Source organism: Nelumbo nucifera, chromosome 1 (assembly GCF_055504915.1).
Source record: "Nelumbo nucifera cultivar China Antique chromosome 1, China Antique-T2T, whole genome shotgun sequence".
Taxonomy (NCBI): Eukaryota; Viridiplantae; Streptophyta; class Magnoliopsida; order Proteales; family Nelumbonaceae; genus Nelumbo; species Nelumbo nucifera.
The window spans coordinates 79,729,450-79,748,311 of record NC_142649.1 but is presented as its reverse complement, the minus strand read 5'-3'; the positions used below and the strand labels follow the sequence as shown (position 1 = coordinate 79,748,311).

Here is an 18,862-nt window from a genome sequence, read left to right as displayed (position 1 = left end):
GATTATATCCTATTTATATTTCTTGCAAGCATTCTTTTTAGTAGTGCGATTGTGACTTTTCAATCGGAAAAATCTGGTTTATTGTTTGGGTTAATATACAAAGCTTTTTCTTTCTTTCCTTCTTAAAATAAGTTTTTTATGGTATATTTTAGCAAGAAATGTTTCAGAAATAATTAACATTTGAACAGTACGAGGAAACAGTAGAAAAAATGTCATGTTTTTGTTAATACCATGGGATTATATTTTTGTGTACTACGAACTACGTTCTCTGTTACTTCTTCTTCACGTTACTAAATATTTTTTTAAGAAGAAAAAATAAGAGTTTAGGTCAAAATAATCCCGTGGCCCGTGGCATGAGGAAGAATCAGCACCAGAAATTAATAAATTTTATATATTTATATATATGCAAAATAATTCTTTAATTTTGAACAAGGAAAAAAGATAATTGCCGAACCATGTGAGAGAATTTCCATCCTCTTAACAGTGGTTCAATGACCATCTGCAACTGATATCAGTGTCGCACAAGTTTCTTTACTTATTTTATTTTGTACATTAATTTATGCTGATGATTTTGACTCTTTATAGGAACAGTAGGTGCAGTAAATTATGTTGCATCTTGTAAAAGGTCTGTTGGGCCTAAAATTACTCTGTGATCCTTCGCACAGATAGAGGGTTTGCAATTGCTGTCATCAACACAGGCAACCAGTGTGAGAATAGACGTCATGAAAGTATTGATTGTTTCTAAGGCCTTATTTGTTTGACAGTTATTTATTTAGATAAATGTATTTATTTGGGAAAATGTTTTTTTTTTTTTTTGAAAAGTTCGTAGGCCGAATCATCTCATTGCATCTTTCAATAGTACAGGTATTAGAAAATCAGGTGGGGTAAACCTAGTCTTTGGCTTAGACAAAGAACAAGTCCTTTTTGCAATGAATGAGCCACACGATTATCCGTACGATAGACAAATGAGGTAGAAAAGTGAGAGAACATTTGCAAAAGACTCGTGCACTCGGCTATGAAGTGGTGAATGCGCCAGGGAACCACTAAGGAGGGGTTCAACAGGAGAGAGACTATCTTTTGCGCATCTCATTCTAGGACAATGGAAGAGATATGTAATTCAATGGCCAGCTTGATGCCCTCAAGGAAAGCTAGAGCTTCGATCTGTTCTGAGGTACTACGTTCATTGTTTATGGCTTTAGCCACGTAAAACTTCACTTTTAATACATTGGGGGGAGGGGGAGCCATGACCTTGGGTGGGACATGGGGAGAGAAGGGGTCTCTTTTTGGTCCATGCACTATAAATTCCAGATTTCTTCATAGTGCACTGTTGCTTCTTGCAAGACTAGAATGGGGTTAAACTTTTTACCCTCAAAAACCATTTTATTGCGAGCTTTCCAGGCATACCATAATACCAAAGACCCCAGAATGAATTTGTCAAGCCCTGGAAGTGGGTGATTGTTGTTTGCAGTCCACCAAGTTGCTAACCAATCCTTGACTTCATGCTGGGAGTTAACATCAATCAACTGGACTTTGAGACCAAACCAAACTGCTCTCATGGCAGGGCAATGAAAGAATCTGTGACATTGTTTCATTAGCTTCCATACACACACAACAAGTTCAGTTTACTCCCTGACAGTACTTTGCAAGGGTTGCGCTAAGAGGTAAGGTGTTCTTAATACAACGCCACAAAAAAACATGAACCCGTCGTGGGAGCTTCGTGTACTTCCAAAATACTTTCCATCTTACCTCAGGGAAGGCTTCGGTTTGGGAAGAAGTGCCTAGATCCTCTGAGGATAGAAGTTTATAAGCTGAAGCAGCTGTAAAAATCCCAAAAGGCGTGCAAGTCCAAATCAGTCTATCTGAGATGAGCTCATGACCTTGTGATAATGGAATTTGAAGAAATGAATGTATAACTTCACTTTTAAACAGGTTTTCAACAAGGTTAAAACGCCATATTTCAGTAAGAGGATTGATAAGCTCAGCAGCCTTTAAACTTTCAGCCTTAACATTGTTCACCATGTGGCCACAATTCATTGGGGGAAAAGTCCAAGGGTCCAAAAGGACATGGGTATCCCACCCTGAGTTGATTAAAATCCTAATTCCTTTCAACAGCAGAGGTCGACATCTAAGGAGAGTGTTCCAAATGATTGATTTACTTGGACTGTTCTTTGCACCCCAAAAGGATCCTTGTGATAGATATTTGGGAAAATGTCACTTGAAAAATGTTATTCATAATTTCATACAAGTATATTTACCCATGCTCTTTTGTCAAATAGGTAAGTAAACGAGTTTCATAAAAGATTTTTTATTTTTTATTCTGTAAAGATATTTTTACTTACATCGTAGGTGGATAAATTGTCAAAAACTTATCCAAGAAAAAAATTTATTTCCATAAAACTCACATTTCACTAGTAAAATAAAACTCCTCCCTCCCCACCCCCACCCTCCACATATACACACACAAAAAAAAAAAAGAAGAAAAACTTACCACCAAAAGAATGAGGCCTTAAGAGTGATATTCCTAAAAGATCTTATATATTTAGTGAGAGAGAGAGGGACGAAATGGTGTGAATGTATCCATAACATTTTATCAGATCAATCATTAATCAGTAGCCATGGTCTAGGCTGATAAAATCATTAAATGCCTGAACCAATATTATATATATATATATATATATATATTATAAGCTTGGAGTAAGATGGAACTTCTATAGCAATTTTTTTCAAGGCAATAGGTCTGTCCAAAGGATGACAGACAACATTCATTAATTAGAAGACTGCTCGGAATTACAATCCATAACTTATGAGCTGCCCAATTAACTTATCAAGGAACGCAATGATGTGTCTAATTTTCCATAGAGGGGGAGAACCAGAAGTCAATTATAAGAGTTGAATTTCAGGCAGTGCAAAGTCCGTTCGAACAGCCTTTATAGTTTTGCATTGGAAATGTTTCCGTACTTATGTGCTTTATTTCATGGGGAGATATTTTCAATGCAAGGTTGCAAGAGGATGCTGAAACGGTGTGAGCGTAGACTTGTACTGACCAAAGCCAAATTCCAATTATAAGAGCCGGTTGGGCTTCAACTATCAAAGGATTTCCAAACTGCACCTTGATAGATCTAGCAAAACAGAAATTATGAGAGGAATTCCTGAGAACCATGGTATTAAGGCCATGCTTGGTTCAATTCTCATTCTTTATCATTCTTATCCAAGATGAAATTCTAAAATGGACAAGAATGGATAAAAATAGGCAGAATGAGAAAATATTGCTATGAACCAACCACTTTTTTCCTAAAAATGAATTCTTTTCAGACTAATAAGTGTCCTATGTTGCTCATTTTCATTCTTCAATAAACATTATGACAGTATTCATAAACTATCAGCCTAGGTCTATGCCAGTCAATGTTTACCAGTTGAAATAGATGTTTTATAAAAGTATTTCTGTAAAAGTGCTTTCGTTAAAGTACTTCCATAAAAGTGTTTTTATAAAAGTGCTTTCGTAAAAGTAAACATCTATGGCAACAGTTTTATAAACAAAGTTTCTATAAAGAATGAAAATGAGGAAGATGGAGCATGATTATTTTTTATGTTGCAGGCTAATGTTATTCATTTTAAAAATAATGTGGTCCACAACAAAAATTTTATAACCGAACACTCTAATATTATTCATTTTTGCTCATTCTTGCCTACAATAAACAAGAATTAAAAGAATGAATCATAGAGTAATGAATCAAACATGGCCTAAATTTCTAACAATGACTATGTCCGACTTTTGTTCTTAAGTTGATTTTTAAGCGGATGCTAGTCTGTAAAACGATTGTTCACTTTATATGATGTGAAGAAGTGAATAGTGACCACCTCCCTTGAATTGGCAAATGAGAGGCTGAAGTTTCTCCCTCGTATGAAATACTGTTCATTTCACAAGCTAGTAGGACTCTTGTTTTTAACCAGATTTGACAAGTAGTGTAATAAATCAAGGGGCCAGGGTTAAAACATTACCAAGAAGTAGTCTACAATAAAATCATCAACGCATGTTAAATATTAATCCCAATTGGAGAACTCTTATCACTACAACCCCATCCAATAGGTACATATATAGTAGGGTGGGGTGTAAGTGAGCCGAGCCAACTTTTATTTCTAGTAAAATATCATTTTTAATGTATTTTTATTTATAATATAAATAAATAAATTTATAATCAAGTTTTCTAATATGTATTTTGTTTATAATATTTAAAATATTAATTTATTTATATTTTTACTAGTAATTTATTTATAATTGGTTCGAGCCAAATCGAATTCTCGAATAATTCACGAGTATCAATTCGAGTCAAATTTGAATATGAAACTCAAATTTCAATTGGACTCAAGTCAAATTTTGAGCTCACGAATATGTATATATATATATATATATATATATATATATATATTTATAATTTTATGAATACACAACACGAGTAGTATAGTTTCATTTCAGTTTGAGTGTGTAATAAGAACAACGTATGCATGTGTAAATATTTGACACGTAGGGGGCCATGTCATCAACCAGAAGAGTGCATGGTGAGAATTTGTTATTGTTAGCATCAACCATATAGTTTGACTCTAAAGCTTTGGAAGAGCTGAATTAGAAACAGGCTTAAATTTTAGCTTGCGTAAAGGAGGCTAATAAGCATTTTATAACAAAGACCAATCCAAGTGAATGAACCCCGTGTGAGTTGATGTAGAATGATGCTGACGTAGGACAACACGTCAGATGGTGTTGATAGGTGATGTCAACCAATCTTGTTTCAGAAGAGCCTCAGCCTCTGTCCACGTATTTGTTTTGTACGTGGTCTTCTTATAAGAGAGACGTAAGCCTGAGGCTCTCCTTCTGTTACAAGTATATATCGATCAACAGAAAGAATGAAGGAGGGGTGGATGACAAGGACAGAAGTTGGTGACAATTCTTCAACTAATTAAGGGTTTTCACACGTGACTGTAGAGGCCCCACGCGTGGTATCACTGTACTGTACCGAACTAATGATTGCGTGTACACATGAAAAATTACGTCCAACTGCCTTGGAGAGAGGGAGGAGTTCTCCGTCGGAACCGGATCTGCTGCCACCAAACAGTACTTAGAAGTTAGAGCTATGCATTTGACTTTTGAAAAATCTCTCATTGTAGATGACAGGTGGCAAACACCCATCTCAGTATGTGGAATGGGTCATGCGTTTTATGATTGGCCTTCTATTCCGGATGGCGTGCTTGTCGTGTTTGTATGCATAACCTGTTTTTCTCTCTCTCTTAGAGAGAGAGAGAGAGAGATTTGAATTGAGAAAAAAAAGTAAAAACTTGAACAGAGAGAGATAATTTGTGGGTCAACATTTACGAAGTCTAAAGACTACCAATGGAATATATTATTTGTGATACTGGTTGCAAGGTCCAAGTTACTTCAACTGATGCAGTTTCATCAGTCTTGGATTGGACCATTCAAAACGCGGTATATGCATATATTATTCAGAGAGAATTGTTTATTGTTCAATTCGTTTTGTTGTTATAATATATAAAAATTCTTTTAGGTTTTGTTCTTTTCTTTTGTTGATTGGGTGCTTTAGATTCTCCAATCGTTTTGATCATTCAGATATCTCTCCCATTAAATAAGTAGCTAGACAAGAAATTCAACAGACTGAATAGATAAATATGAGTGTATGACCGGTTTGAACTAGATGGATCATGATGAGGTATTAGCTCACAACTGGGTTTCCCAATTACAACAATATATATATATATATAGACTCTTTAAAATTTATTAAAAATTTTAGAAATGTTTTTTTTTTTTTTTTTTATTTCCAACTAGTTCTATTAAGGTTTTAAGATTAGAAATCCAACAACAACAGTGTATTTTCAAATTTGTTATTGGCATATTACATCAAAGTTTCAACATGTTGAAAACATCACATGGGTTATTTACTTTTAATTAATTTACATTTTGCAGGTATAATTATCATTAAAGATTTTAACAATGTCAAAGATGAGACTTTAATTTGTAGGTTTTATCACTGATTAATTCATTCACATTTGAATTATATTACAACAATTTCCATAAAATGTACCACAGATTTGCCTAACCTTAGAAGATCCAACACCTTCTACTCATAACCATATTTAATTCATTAATTGATTGAAAATAATGCTGAACCATGTTAAAAAGTTAAAAAAGAAGTGTAACAAGAGGGTGAGATGTCATTTTCAGATTCTTTTAGTTGAAAAGTCAAAAGGGGCAATTTACCTTCTAAACGCATGGTACGTACTTGATTTGCAGTTCTTTCAATTAGGTTTGAATGATTTTGTAACTTCATCTTTTGCAAGTCTATTTTGAATAGGACTTCACAACTTTTGATGTTTTCTTTGCTCATACAACATCAGAAGCCTTTGCATGAAAACCCTCCCAAATGGGCATTATATTTACGCTCAAAAATGCATTTTCATTAGGCACCCAATAAGAGATCTTGCTAATCCAGAGTGGATTATTTCCATGCTTCTATGCAAGTGTTTTTCAGTGTAGTAGTAAATCACAATAGTCAAATCAAACAATTCTAAAGTAGGGATTATGGTTTGGTTAATAAACTGTGAGCCTATTGCCCAAACCGAATTTGTACCACTGACTTTTGGAAAATCGTAAACCAAAAATAATTGATTAACTAGTTGATCAGTTCAGTTTTCCATTAGTTTGATTCTTCAGTTTTTTGGGTTTTGATATCAATAATATATATTATAAATATTAGAAATACATATAGTATATTACATTGTAAATAATAAATAATATATTAAATTTTTATATATAATGCATATATATTTATAATATATAAATAATATAAAATATATGTAATATATATAAATACAATTTTATATATATTTCAAAAATACCGAATCAACTGGTTTTATTTACCAGAATTTTTGGTTCAATTCCATCGATTCGGCTTGATTTTTTGGTTTTTTTTGTTTTTAATGAACACCCCTATGCTTATATTAACTGCTGAAGAGATGCATGAACTAATTATGATGCTTTAAAAGGGTATTTGTTATGAAGCTGAAGAACCACATTGGATTAACTTCTTATGAGGTTATTTCTTTATTTTATTTTTGTCTTTTTGTATACCCAAGAGTTTTCCCATGTGGTTTAAATATTTTCTCAACCGATTTAGCTTGTAAATATATGTACGTAGTTACAAATGGTAATGAAATGATAAATTTATGATGCTATGATGCTGGAAAGGTATGATAATTGAAGAGTTTTAACCAATTAAAACTCCCTGTGAATTTTGATGAATACCACCTAATTAGTTATAATTTTTTTTGATACCTATTGATTGGTAACAAGTTTTTCTGGTATCATAATCAAACCAATGAGAACATATATAAAAAATTGAGATAAAAGCCCAACAATTCTGATAGGATGACAATTATAAAATAATAGATCATAAAGTTGAGAAAAAGTTCTTAAGAAATCTTGCAAAATTTTTTATGAACTTTTTCTTGTTGTCTTTTTTTTTTTTTCTTTTTAAGGGCTATACAACCTTCCATCCCCCAACCCAGGTGTAGGCAATCCCAAATCTCCACTACAACCATATGGAGAACCAGCTGATTGGCACCTATTTTTTGAACTTTCTCTCAACTTTCTATTTTCCACTTATTTTCTATGAAACCAAATCTATCTATATATTTAAAGCATTGGGAGGGTGTATGCAGCATTGTGAGGTTGATACTTATATGTTTTTTGTTCTCTAAATTATTGACGCGTGTCTCTCTCCCTTTTCTTCTTTATTCTCTCTTTTCTTCTACTTCTTTTTGTTTGGAAAACTACAATAATGCCACATATAACACAAACCTCCCTATATAATTGCCTCTATAATATTCAAAAATTACAACAATATCACATACAAGATAAATCTCCTTATATAATTTATTTAATGGCATTCGGAAGCTACAGTAATGTCACATGCAATTATTTATGATTATGACATCCTATAAATAAAATGGCATTCATTTTCTTTCTCAACTCTCTCTCTCTCTCTCCTATTCTCTATCTCAACTTTTATTAGTTCATTTATTTATTTTGTTATTATTATCTAAACATTTATTTACTTAATAAAATTAAATAAATTATTTATTTTAATAAAACAAATCGGTAGAATAAAAGAGATGTAACATTAAGAGATAGATTTCAATAAACATTTATTTATTTATTTTACTAAATTATTTAATTATTTAGAAATAATTTTCTAACAAATTATTCTCTCCCGTTGAGCCTAATATTTAGTGTTGTCAACGAGTTGGGTCTGGTTCAAGATAGCACATACTAGTCCCATCCCAGTAGACTTTTATTTATTTATTTAATTTATCTAAGAAAAACTAGGGTTGAACCAATGGGTTGGGTTTATCCTGATGGAGCTAAATTGACTGAATATAATTATAACAGTTTTGGTTCCATGATTTTATCTTGATTAATTATTGGATTGATTCTCATTCTTACTTGTCCAAAATTGATTCAGGTCTGAAACCAAACATTTTTATGAAATATATAATTTTTTATCTTTCTTGTATTTTTTTATCATGTTTCATGTTTGAAATAGTAAATTTGATAAATAATAAATAAGATAATATTAGTTAAAAATGTTTAACTTATTAACATAAAAATAAATTAGTATTATTTTGACTATTGTTTTCAATATAATGAGGTCTATGATTTGATCCCAATTAAATAATCAGTTCAAGACTAGTTCCACGTGGTTATTTATTATTCATAATAATATAGTTATTTTATTTTAAAAAATATAACCTAATTTATTATTGTATCTCCAAATAGGCAGAAAAAAATATTGTATCCCTCCAAATGGCATTTTTAAATTTTACCCCTGCTAGTAAAACATAAAGGAAAGGGCATCGATATGTACTGCAACCATGGTTGTAGACTTTCTTGTGATCGTCCAATAAAATATAAGCATGCTACCGACCAATCCAGAAGTAGATGAGTCAATGTTTTGATTTCTAATAAAAAGAGATCATGTTAGTGTTTTATTGGCAGTTGCAAGAAAATGCTGTGACCACAGCCGCATGCAGAAGCCATGAATAAATGGGGGTGGGGAAGGGTTTTACACCTTAATAAAACTAAATAGCAAAAAGAGGCTACAACATGTGTTGAGGGCATCCTTTAATAGGTAAAGTGCAAGAAAGAAATACAAGGTAGAAATGCATGGATCATTTATTCCTTCCCATTTCAGCAAAAAGATAAAGTGTAAATTAGGTTTTCCAAAGTGATATGTCCTTGAGCATAGAAATAGACTGATACCATACTTGAAGGATATTATATCAAAACTTTGTCTCAAATTAATGTAAGGCACCTGAATGCATTAAACAACCATCCCTCGCCTTTATCCTAGTATCTCTTAGTTGGAACCACGTAAGCAACTGTTGCAAATGCCATGCTGACATATGTTGTGGTTCTATCTTCTCTAATTCTCTAATTTGGCTAATTAACCATATAGTTCCATATGGGCTCAAAATGATGAATTAATGCCTGTTTTTATTAGTTTTTATTCCCAAGTAGTTCAATATATACAGGGTTCAAAGTATCGATATGTAGATGACACAAGATATATATAGCCATACACGTCGATTGGGCTGTATTGGTACCTTAGCAATGGGCTGATAGTTGCTAGGAATATGTCAATGTTGTGGTACCTTAGAAAAAAACACTTAATTTCAAGTTGGCAATTCCTAATAATGGATGGGGAGGAAAGGAGAGGAGAGGGCACAGATGCAGTCTGTTTCAGACAATTGGTTAAATCTGAAACCAATTGTCCAGCAATTGACATATATATAATATATAACGTTTTGAATAGAAACAAACTTGATGGGCCACTCCTTGCAATATATTTGTGAATTGTGAGGGATCGGTTTTTATTATGGCAAAGTCATGATTCTGGGAGAAATTGATCTGGATTCGTCTTCACATCCAACCAACTGGAAGAAAAGAAAAAAAAGAAAAAAGCTACAAGAATAATTGATCCTTTAACAGATATGGAAATGTCCTTATTTATTATTAATTCCTAACATAGGTGATTACTGATTAGTGATCAAGGTCAATGGAGAACTGGGTCGAGTCGACTCAACGAGTTTGGGTAAGTACAGGGTATGTGAAAAGACACGGAAAGTAGTGAATCAGGGTGCTGGTGAGTGGTGGCGACGGGAATGGGCCTACATTCAAGGAATTGGAACCCCACCTCTATGGGTCTTAGCTAGTTTCAGTCTGAATTTTTTTTGGGGTTTCATAAGGACCATAAGCCATAACAATGGTTTTACAGGATTTACTGCCGATTAAAGTTGGTGATGTCATATCTCTCTCTCTCTCTCCTCATGTTAAGGAAACGATTTTTTCCCGATCCTTCCAGTAAAATCCATTTACTTTTTACACATTTTGGTCAATTCTTATTAGATGTAGACGCGAAACGGCCTCCTCCCCCATTAATTTGTTTGGTTCTGTGAAAAAAATGGAGAGAGAGAGAGAGAGATTCCGCACGTGCGGGGCCATCTTTTTCGATTGTATATGAATGAACGATTGGAGGGGAAGGGCGAGGGAGGAATGGCATGGCATAAGAAAAGCGTGACATCAAAACCGTAGAGGTAGTTCCGATTTCCGACCCTCAGACTTAACAGTCCAGCCCTGCTTTTTGTTGTTGGCTTGTGCTGGGTGTGGTCCCCATACTTAGACTGCCACGTGTCAACATCTCTTATGCTTGGGAATTACAAGTGTACGATGATCAGAACTGATAGTTTGGTGCATTAGCGGTATCCGCGACTCTACCCTACGTCAGCATCCCCACCTCTCCTTCCCCTTGTTGAAAATAGCCTACACACCTCTCTGCAACATTTGCAAACCATTCTGGACTCCCCAGAATTTCACCTCCACGCCTCCAACCACCCCATCTCCTTCTCTCTGCCTTTTTATCTTTCTCTCTTCCTCTCCATGATCAGTTCTCAATCTCTACAAAACCCAGAACCAATAATACTACAACCTTGAGTTCCTTCAGTATCTCTGCAAACATATATCCATGGAGAGCACCGATTCCTCGTCGGGCTCACAGCAGCAGCCCCAGCTCCCACCCGGCTTTCGCTTCCATCCAACCGATGAAGAGTTGGTAGTCCATTATCTCAAAAAGAAGGCCTCCTCTGCACCCCTCCCTGTTACGATCATCGCTGAAGTTGACCTCTACAAGTTCGATCCATGGGAACTCCCAGGTATATTATATATATATGTACACAATTATTTCTCCATATAAATATATATTCAATTGTTGAATCTCATATCAATTATCTATCCTTTTGATGGAATAACTCTCTAATTAAATTCCAGTATTCATCTTGAATTGGAAATACTTTTCAGGCAAGGCGACTTTCGGTGATCAGGAATGGTATTTCTTCAGTCCCAGAGACCGCAAGTATCCGAATGGCGCCCGGCCTAACCGAGCAGCGACGTCTGGCTACTGGAAAGCTACCGGAACGGATAAACCTATATTAACCTCCGGTGGAACCCAGAAGGTGGGAGTGAAGAAGGCCCTCGTCTTCTATGGAGGAAGGCCACCCAAAGGGATCAAAACCAATTGGATCATGCATGAATACAGGCTAGCCGATAACAATAATACCACCTCCAATAAGCCTCCCGGCGCCGACACGTCCAACAAAAAGAGCTCCTTACGGGTAATTAACTGCACTCGCTAGTCTCAATTAAGGTCTTTTAGCCTGAAAATCTAGCTCAAAATTAAAACAAAACAGCCATTGTTCTTTATTAAAAGGCCACAATTAACACATCAGACTAATTAACAAGGGGAGGTTGTAATAATTCTTTCTGGGTGTAGCTTGATGACTGGGTCTTATGCCGAATCTACAAGAAGAACAACTCCAACAGGCCCATGGAACGGGACAAGGAAGATTCTATGGATGACATGCTGGGTCTGCCAACCTCAACATCATTTATGGAAGTGCAGCAGAGTTCCAAGCAGCCGACCCAGAGGACCGCCACCTATGGCTCGTTGCTTGAAACTGACGAAAATTTCTTTGAAGGTCTATTGACTGATGATGGTGTCAACAGCACCTCCATTACCCAGTTAGGCTCAGCAAGTTCAAAGACAGAGCTCTCCATGGTTCCAGCTGCTTCCCTCCCACCTCTCAAACGCACCCTCCCATCTCCATATTGGAACGACGTGTCTGCTGTTGGGCCCTCATCAGCCAAGAGATTCCACGCTAATAATCACAACAACAGTGGCAGCGACACCACCAATGCCAACAGTCCCATCACCACGCTGCTACTCAATCAGCTCCCACAAGCCACTCCGTTCCACAGCCCGCTTCTTGGGCCTATGGGTGATGGCGTTTTCCGGCAACCGTACCAGTTCTCAGGCATGAATTGGAACTCCTAGTTTGGTTTACCGTGGTGAGTTCGATATTAATCCACTCGAATTCTAGATACGCAAGCTTGAATCAAGACAAACTGATCAAGTGGGAGACACCCCGCCTCCCCCCCCTGTATGTAGGAGAGTGTTATATGTCAGAGCCATAAACTGATAATAGATATCAAACAACTGAGCTTTTTAGTTAAGTACCGTTTGATTGAGTGTCATAGATTCTGTCTGTCAGATACAAGACTTGTTAGAAGGAAACAAAGGAAAAGGAAATTAAAAGAAAGGAAGTAGGCTAGCTCTTAGGTTGTGTTACTGTAACTGTTGGTCTGTTGCAGCAAAATCCAGGTGAGGTCATAAACATCACACTTAGGCTTGTACTTTATACATATTTATTTATTAATTATTATATTACTACTGTTATTAATTAGTAATACTTAATATGAAGATTCTTTGAAGGCTTTAGGGAGGAGGAGAAGCTAAGAGAGCTGCACTTCTAGTATGTATAGTTCTTCTCCACAGATGCATAATGCAGCAATCACAGTATCAACTACTACTTGTATTGTGTAATTATCTATACTTCTCTTTTATTCAAAGTGATGGTTGATCTTTTGGTAAAACAACTTGGGATGGTAAGGGCACTAATTCAGGTAATAAGTGATGCATGGTTATCTGTAAGACTAGTCTATTTGCATCAACATATATGTTTATATTGACTTTTGTTTTTATTGGCTATATTGCATACCAGTAGCAAGCACCCAGTTTAGTTCAATTTATGGGTATTTAGTATTCATTGTCTATAAACAATCATATACCAAGTATACAATGTTTTACAAAATAACAAGAGAAAGGTATGATGTTTCTTTCACCTAAGACATTTAATCTATTACGTTTTAATTAGATTGTTACCATTTGTTTTTGAATTTGCCACATCAACAAAAAAAAACAACAAACAAAAAGATTTTCTTGAACTCTGTTTTTTGTTTTGAGAGGAAAAAATAAGTTGGTTTTGTTTCAAAACAATACATGTTTTAATAATGGGTTTTAAAATAAAAACAAATTTTGTGATGTAAAAAAATTGTATGATTCATGAAATATGATATTAAATAATCAGATGAAAACATGTTGTTTAAAGTTTAAACCATAAATTCAAGAACGCATGTTTGATTTCAGTTTTGGAAACAAAAATAACATTATATAATCAAGAACATGCTTTCCATGTTTTTTTAATAAACCAATTTGTTTTCAAATCAACCGATTTTGTTTTGTTTTTGAAACAGCCGGCAACCAAAAAAAAAACGCCCCCTTATTCTGTTGGGAACATCTTTTTAGTATGGGTGATTTTTTTTTTTTTTTTGGGGGGGGGGGGGGTGTTCATGGGGCTACACAACAGTAGTGTTAATTCATGAACAATTCAAATATATCTACTAACGAATAATATGCTTTCCATTTACGAATTACATGCCGAATTAAAGCTTGGTTTCTGAAGAAGCTATATATATTTATGTTGATTAAATTATCTTAATTTCCTAGTCATCGCATTGTCTAGTTATTTATAAAGACAAATCTAGGGCGGCAAAATGACATATATACATGGATTCTGTTGCACGATGGATTGGTTTTCAAAGAAGCTACATATATATTTTCTTAGACTCTCTCAGATGAATCAAAAAAAAAAAAAAAAAGATAAATGCTATGAAAATAAAAGGACAAAATATTAAAAATTAGCTTGTGTGAAATTCTTATGCATCATATTATGTCTTGTTATTTGTAAAGACGAAATCAAGGGTCGCAAAATGGCATAATTGATTCTGTTGCACGATTGATGGTCGTCCTGAGATTCCACGGTATTCTTGCTTTAAGAAAGTATAGAGCAGAAAATTGTTACTTTTTTTTATAATTTTTTGATCAATTGGCAATGTGGTATTCAATGTCATTTTGTGATTTAACAAGCTGAGAAATATAGAACTAATCCCTAATTACGATTTTCCATATTCCATTCCATCCTCCTCACTCTTCTTTTTCCCATTTTGGCATTAATCTCAAATCCCTTCCTGTATTATTCTCATTTCATCTTCTTAACTATTTCCTTTTCTATGACAACAAAGCAAAAAAATCTTTTTATAAAGGCTATAAGCTTAAAAGTAAAGTGGGAGCTAGATGAAAGTTTATAATTTCATGGAACCTAAACATTCAAATTGTTACTCAGTTGCATGTCTTTTGTGGATTGTTGCTTACAGTGTTTCTTTTTTCGGTAATTCACAATCTGGGGTCGTAGAAGATGCCATACTTATAGAGAAATGTGATTGGGTTTAATAAAAATCTGGTTTTCTTTAATCCCAATTCCACACTTACCTTGATTTTCTCCAAAATTTAGATATTTGTGGAGGAGATGGGAGTGTCATTTTCTTTGATGAAGTGATAGGACCTTACAAAGTATATTCCGGACCCAGGTCATACAAGTTGACAACAAGGGCTACCTCACAATGGTGTCCCTTGTTGACTATTGGGACCATCTCTACAAAAAGGAATCATATCTTAAACCCTACCAATTAATACCTCTAATCACTTTTCCTTTCTTAGGAAAGAGAACAAAAGGACTTTAGAAGATTTCATATCATTTATGATTTATTTTGGAAAAGATAACAAAACAATGAAATCCACTATATCATCCTCATCTTTCATCTTGTATGGAGGAAGTTTCCGGTTCATCTGTAAGTTTTCACTAAATTTTATTTAATACAAGTATAAAATACACACATATATATAAGTAAATATGATATACATGTTTATTTATAGATTGGAGGCTTTATTTATACATTTCTATATATGTATATATAGATGGATACTTAACATTCATCAATGTACCATTCAATGAATCCATGGCCCACTTTTCGGGAATTAACACTAAGTTGTGATGTTTACAAAGAAATATCGAATGGTTGAAACTATTGATAACTTGATTACAATAAGAAAAGATAAGGGGTTACATCTCTCGTTAAAATGAGTCTTTCAAATGCTTTGACTTTCCGTGACTAAATTTGATACTACATATTATAAGAGGTCTAAAACGGGCCGTGGGTGGCCCGTGCAAAGTGTGGGCCATGCCGTGCTGGCCTACCGGTCGTGTCGCTTTTTCCTGTGGTAACTTGGGGGATCGGTTTGACATGGCTTACAGCTCAAGCCCGCGCGGGCCCGTGCCGTGCCGCGGGTCTAGGCCAAGTTGGACCGGGGCCGTGTAAGGCTAGGTCATATGTTGGACATTGGGCATGGGCTGAACCAGGCCAGATTGGTTTTTTATCTTTTTCATTTTTTGTTTATTTTTTTGACATTTTTTATTTTTTTATTTCTTTGCTAAGTAAAAGTGTAAAACTAAAATATTTAACTTTCCTTTGGGCTTAGGGAACTATTTGAAAAAATAAGAAATGAGAAATCTAACAAATAAATGAAAAAAAAATACTTAACCAAACAAGAATGGAATGACAAACTAGAAGAAAAATAAGAATTTTATTTCATTTAAATTTGAATGATACAAATTACAAAGCATAAAATGGTTGGATACTTGGATGAAAGAAATATGAAAATTGGAAAATGGAATAAATTAATAAAATATAAAAAATACAATATAGTTACAAATTGAAAATACAAAATTACATGGTTAAAAAAATACAAATAAATTAAATAAAATTAAAACAAAATTTACAATAATTTAAAAAAATGCTATATAACTATTGAGTGAGTATACAAAAAATATTGACTTCATCATTTTTTTATTTTCTCCTTTTGTTCATGACTTTCATCATCTGCTTCAAGTGAAATATCGAGTGTAGTGTTATGCTCTCCTTTGTCTTGTAATCTGTCTTTAGCATCCAACCAATCTTTAAAGCAAATGCACATCTCTATACTTTCATCATTCATAGATCTTCTTTTGTCGTCCAACACCCTAGTACCTACACTAAAACAAGACTAATGGAATTGTAGACACCAGAGAGGTTAGTTGATCACATGTCATGGTAGCAAAACTGGATAATTTTTTGAATGTTCACTACACCAAGCTAAAATATCAAAATTATTTGTTCCCTCACCTAAAGTAGAAAAAAAAATGCTTATAAATAAAAATTAAGTTTAGTAAATAAACTTGTTGTTGAGGTAGGAGATTTCTACCTTCTACTTATTAAATAAAAAAATTTTTCTCTTCTGCTAATAGGCTCAAGTTTAGAAGTAGAAGATGCAACTATATAACTTGTAAAATTATTTTCTATTACTTAGATTCATGTAAACTACATATTTCAAATAATAAACTATTAATTTCTTCTTTTTTTATTTTCAATTTCAATATTCATATTTTCACAACATGTTCCAAGTAAAATATCTAAACCATAAAAAAATAAGAGAAATGTTTCCTAATATTTTTAAATTTATTTTCCATTATTTCAACAATACTTTTAACTTGTGAATTATTTCTATATTTTGCAAAACAATCACTAATCACCATTAATTGGTAAGGTAAATTACAACTAGTTGGATAATAAATACCCGATAATTCATCAGTTGCATCATAAAAATGTTTTAGAAAATCTCTTATACAAATTGTCATTTCTCATTCTTCCTTAAATATAATATAATTAGGCATTTTTGCATTATAAAAATCACTAAGAATTTGTTTGTGAGAAATACAACTTTCTAACCTAGCATAGGTAAAATTCCGTCTATGTTTAACATCTAATATAAAATGTTTATATTTTAAACCATAATTTTGAAATAAATATTTAAATTCTTATTTTCTTACTCCAAAACTTTTAATATATATAATACAATTTTCTAATTTTAGAAATATGAGTGAAAATAATATTTAAGGCATTATGAATACATAAATTTAAGATGTGACATGCACATCTGATATGAAATAATTTACCATTTAAACATGGTTTTCATTGATATTTTAAAATATTTATTGCTAAATCATTATTACTAGAATTATCAAAACTAATAGAAAATAATTTATTTTTAATTCCATAAGCATGTAAGGTATTTAAAATGCTTGCAGTAATAGCTGGGCCAGCATGTGGCCATTCATGCCTAGTAAAACTTAAAATTCTTTTATTTAAAAGCCAATTTTTATCAATAAAATGACCGGTAATACAAATATAACTTATATTAAATTTAGAAGTCCAAACATCAGAAGCAATTGCAACTTTAGAATTAAGATTTGATAACATATGAATTAAATTTTGTTTATATGAATAAAATTGTTTTTAAAGTATCTAATCTAATAGTATTCTTAGAAACTTTTTTATATTGTGGATTTACAGAACTACGTAACAATTTTTCAAGTTTAGTATCTTCAACTAACAAAAATAGTTGTTCAGCATGTACAATGTATTTTGCTAATTCTTGCCTCATTTTTTCTTGGGAATATTTAAATGTACCAACCCCCCGCCTAATTTGTATTTATGTTCTTTCTCTCCCTTCTACAATACCACCATTGCTACAATAGCTAAAGTCTTTCCTACATTTTTGGCAAATAACTCTTTTTTCCTTCCCTTCAACATCTCTGCTTTAAATATTTTCCAAACCAAGCTAATCAACTTAGAGGCCCTCTTTTTCTTTCCCCTAGTATCAGTACTAGGGGTGGAAGTTCCATCAATATCAATAGCATCCATATCGGTGCTAACATTATCATGATGTGGCTAAATATCATCGACATTGAACTTGTTGCAGAATTGGTTTCAGGAGGAGCGGGCCATTTTTTTTAATTCTAAAAAAATAAAAATTAATTTAATTGGACTTACTCGTATTGTCGGTTCGGAATACCAACTTAATTTCAACAGTCGAAGCCTTTCAACTCCAAGAGTCCAAGCCTCCCAAATTGCTAACTTGATATACTTGAGCCAGTTGAGCAAGCCTTCTTGTTGAAACTTCAATAAAATTAAGAATTGGAGATTCAGTCAATCAGAGTTCAGATAATTAGTATGAGAGATTGAGAATTTGAGAGGTTGAGAGATTGAAACTTGAGAGAGTATGACAACTAGAAAAGAGATTAAGAGAATTGTTGAATTGGTGTGATGAGAATGGTGGAGGATAGAGCTATTTATAGGAATTGAAAATAATTCAATTGCCCGGAATACCCTCAAAACTAGTCGTTTTTTTAGTTATTGGGAGGGGTATTTTAACTACTGTAAACTTATTTATTATTTTACCCAAAATGCCCCCTAAAATAGTTGTTATATAGCTGTTGGAGGGATATTTCTATAAAAAAAAAACCCAAAAAGTTGAAACTAGCATGTTGGGAGGGTCCCCAATGACTAGTTCTCAGGCAGGCCAAGCGCGACCCTCTATGGGCTTACATGCTATGCCGGCCCATGGACTTCGAACCCTAGGCCCACCAGCACGACACGGTGCATCGTGTTGGGCCTAGGGTTTGGCACAGC

General features: G+C 33.7%; 1 protein-coding gene across 1 annotated transcript; it reads left to right on the top strand.

The window, feature by feature from the left end:
* The first annotated feature begins 10,528 nt into the window (after nt 1–10,528).
* On the top strand, nt 10,529–12,865 carry LOC104605624 (NAC transcription factor 56-like). Its single transcript, XM_010270459.3, has 3 exons — nt 10,529–11,274; nt 11,420–11,733; nt 11,892–12,865. The coding sequence occupies exons 1-3, from the start codon at nt 11,088–11,090 to the stop codon at nt 12,450–12,452; spliced, it is 1,062 nt and encodes a 353-aa protein (XP_010268761.1). The 5' UTR covers nt 10,529–11,087; the 3' UTR covers nt 12,453–12,865.
* The last annotated feature ends 5,997 nt before the right edge of the window (nt 12,866–18,862 follow it).

Bases quoted from the DNA above. Each gene is read 5' to 3' on its own strand.
- LOC104605624 (XM_010270459.3), top strand. From the start codon at position 11,088: ATGGAGAGCACCGATTCCTCGTCGGGCTCACAGCAGCAGCCCCAGCTC. The intron at 11,275-11,419 runs GTATATTATATA...AATACTTTTCAG, and splicing joins CGATCCATGGGAACTCCCAG to GCAAGGCGACTTTCGGTGAT. The intron at 11,734-11,891 runs GTAATTAACTGC...TTCTGGGTGTAG, and splicing joins ACAAAAAGAGCTCCTTACGG to CTTGATGACTGGGTCTTATG.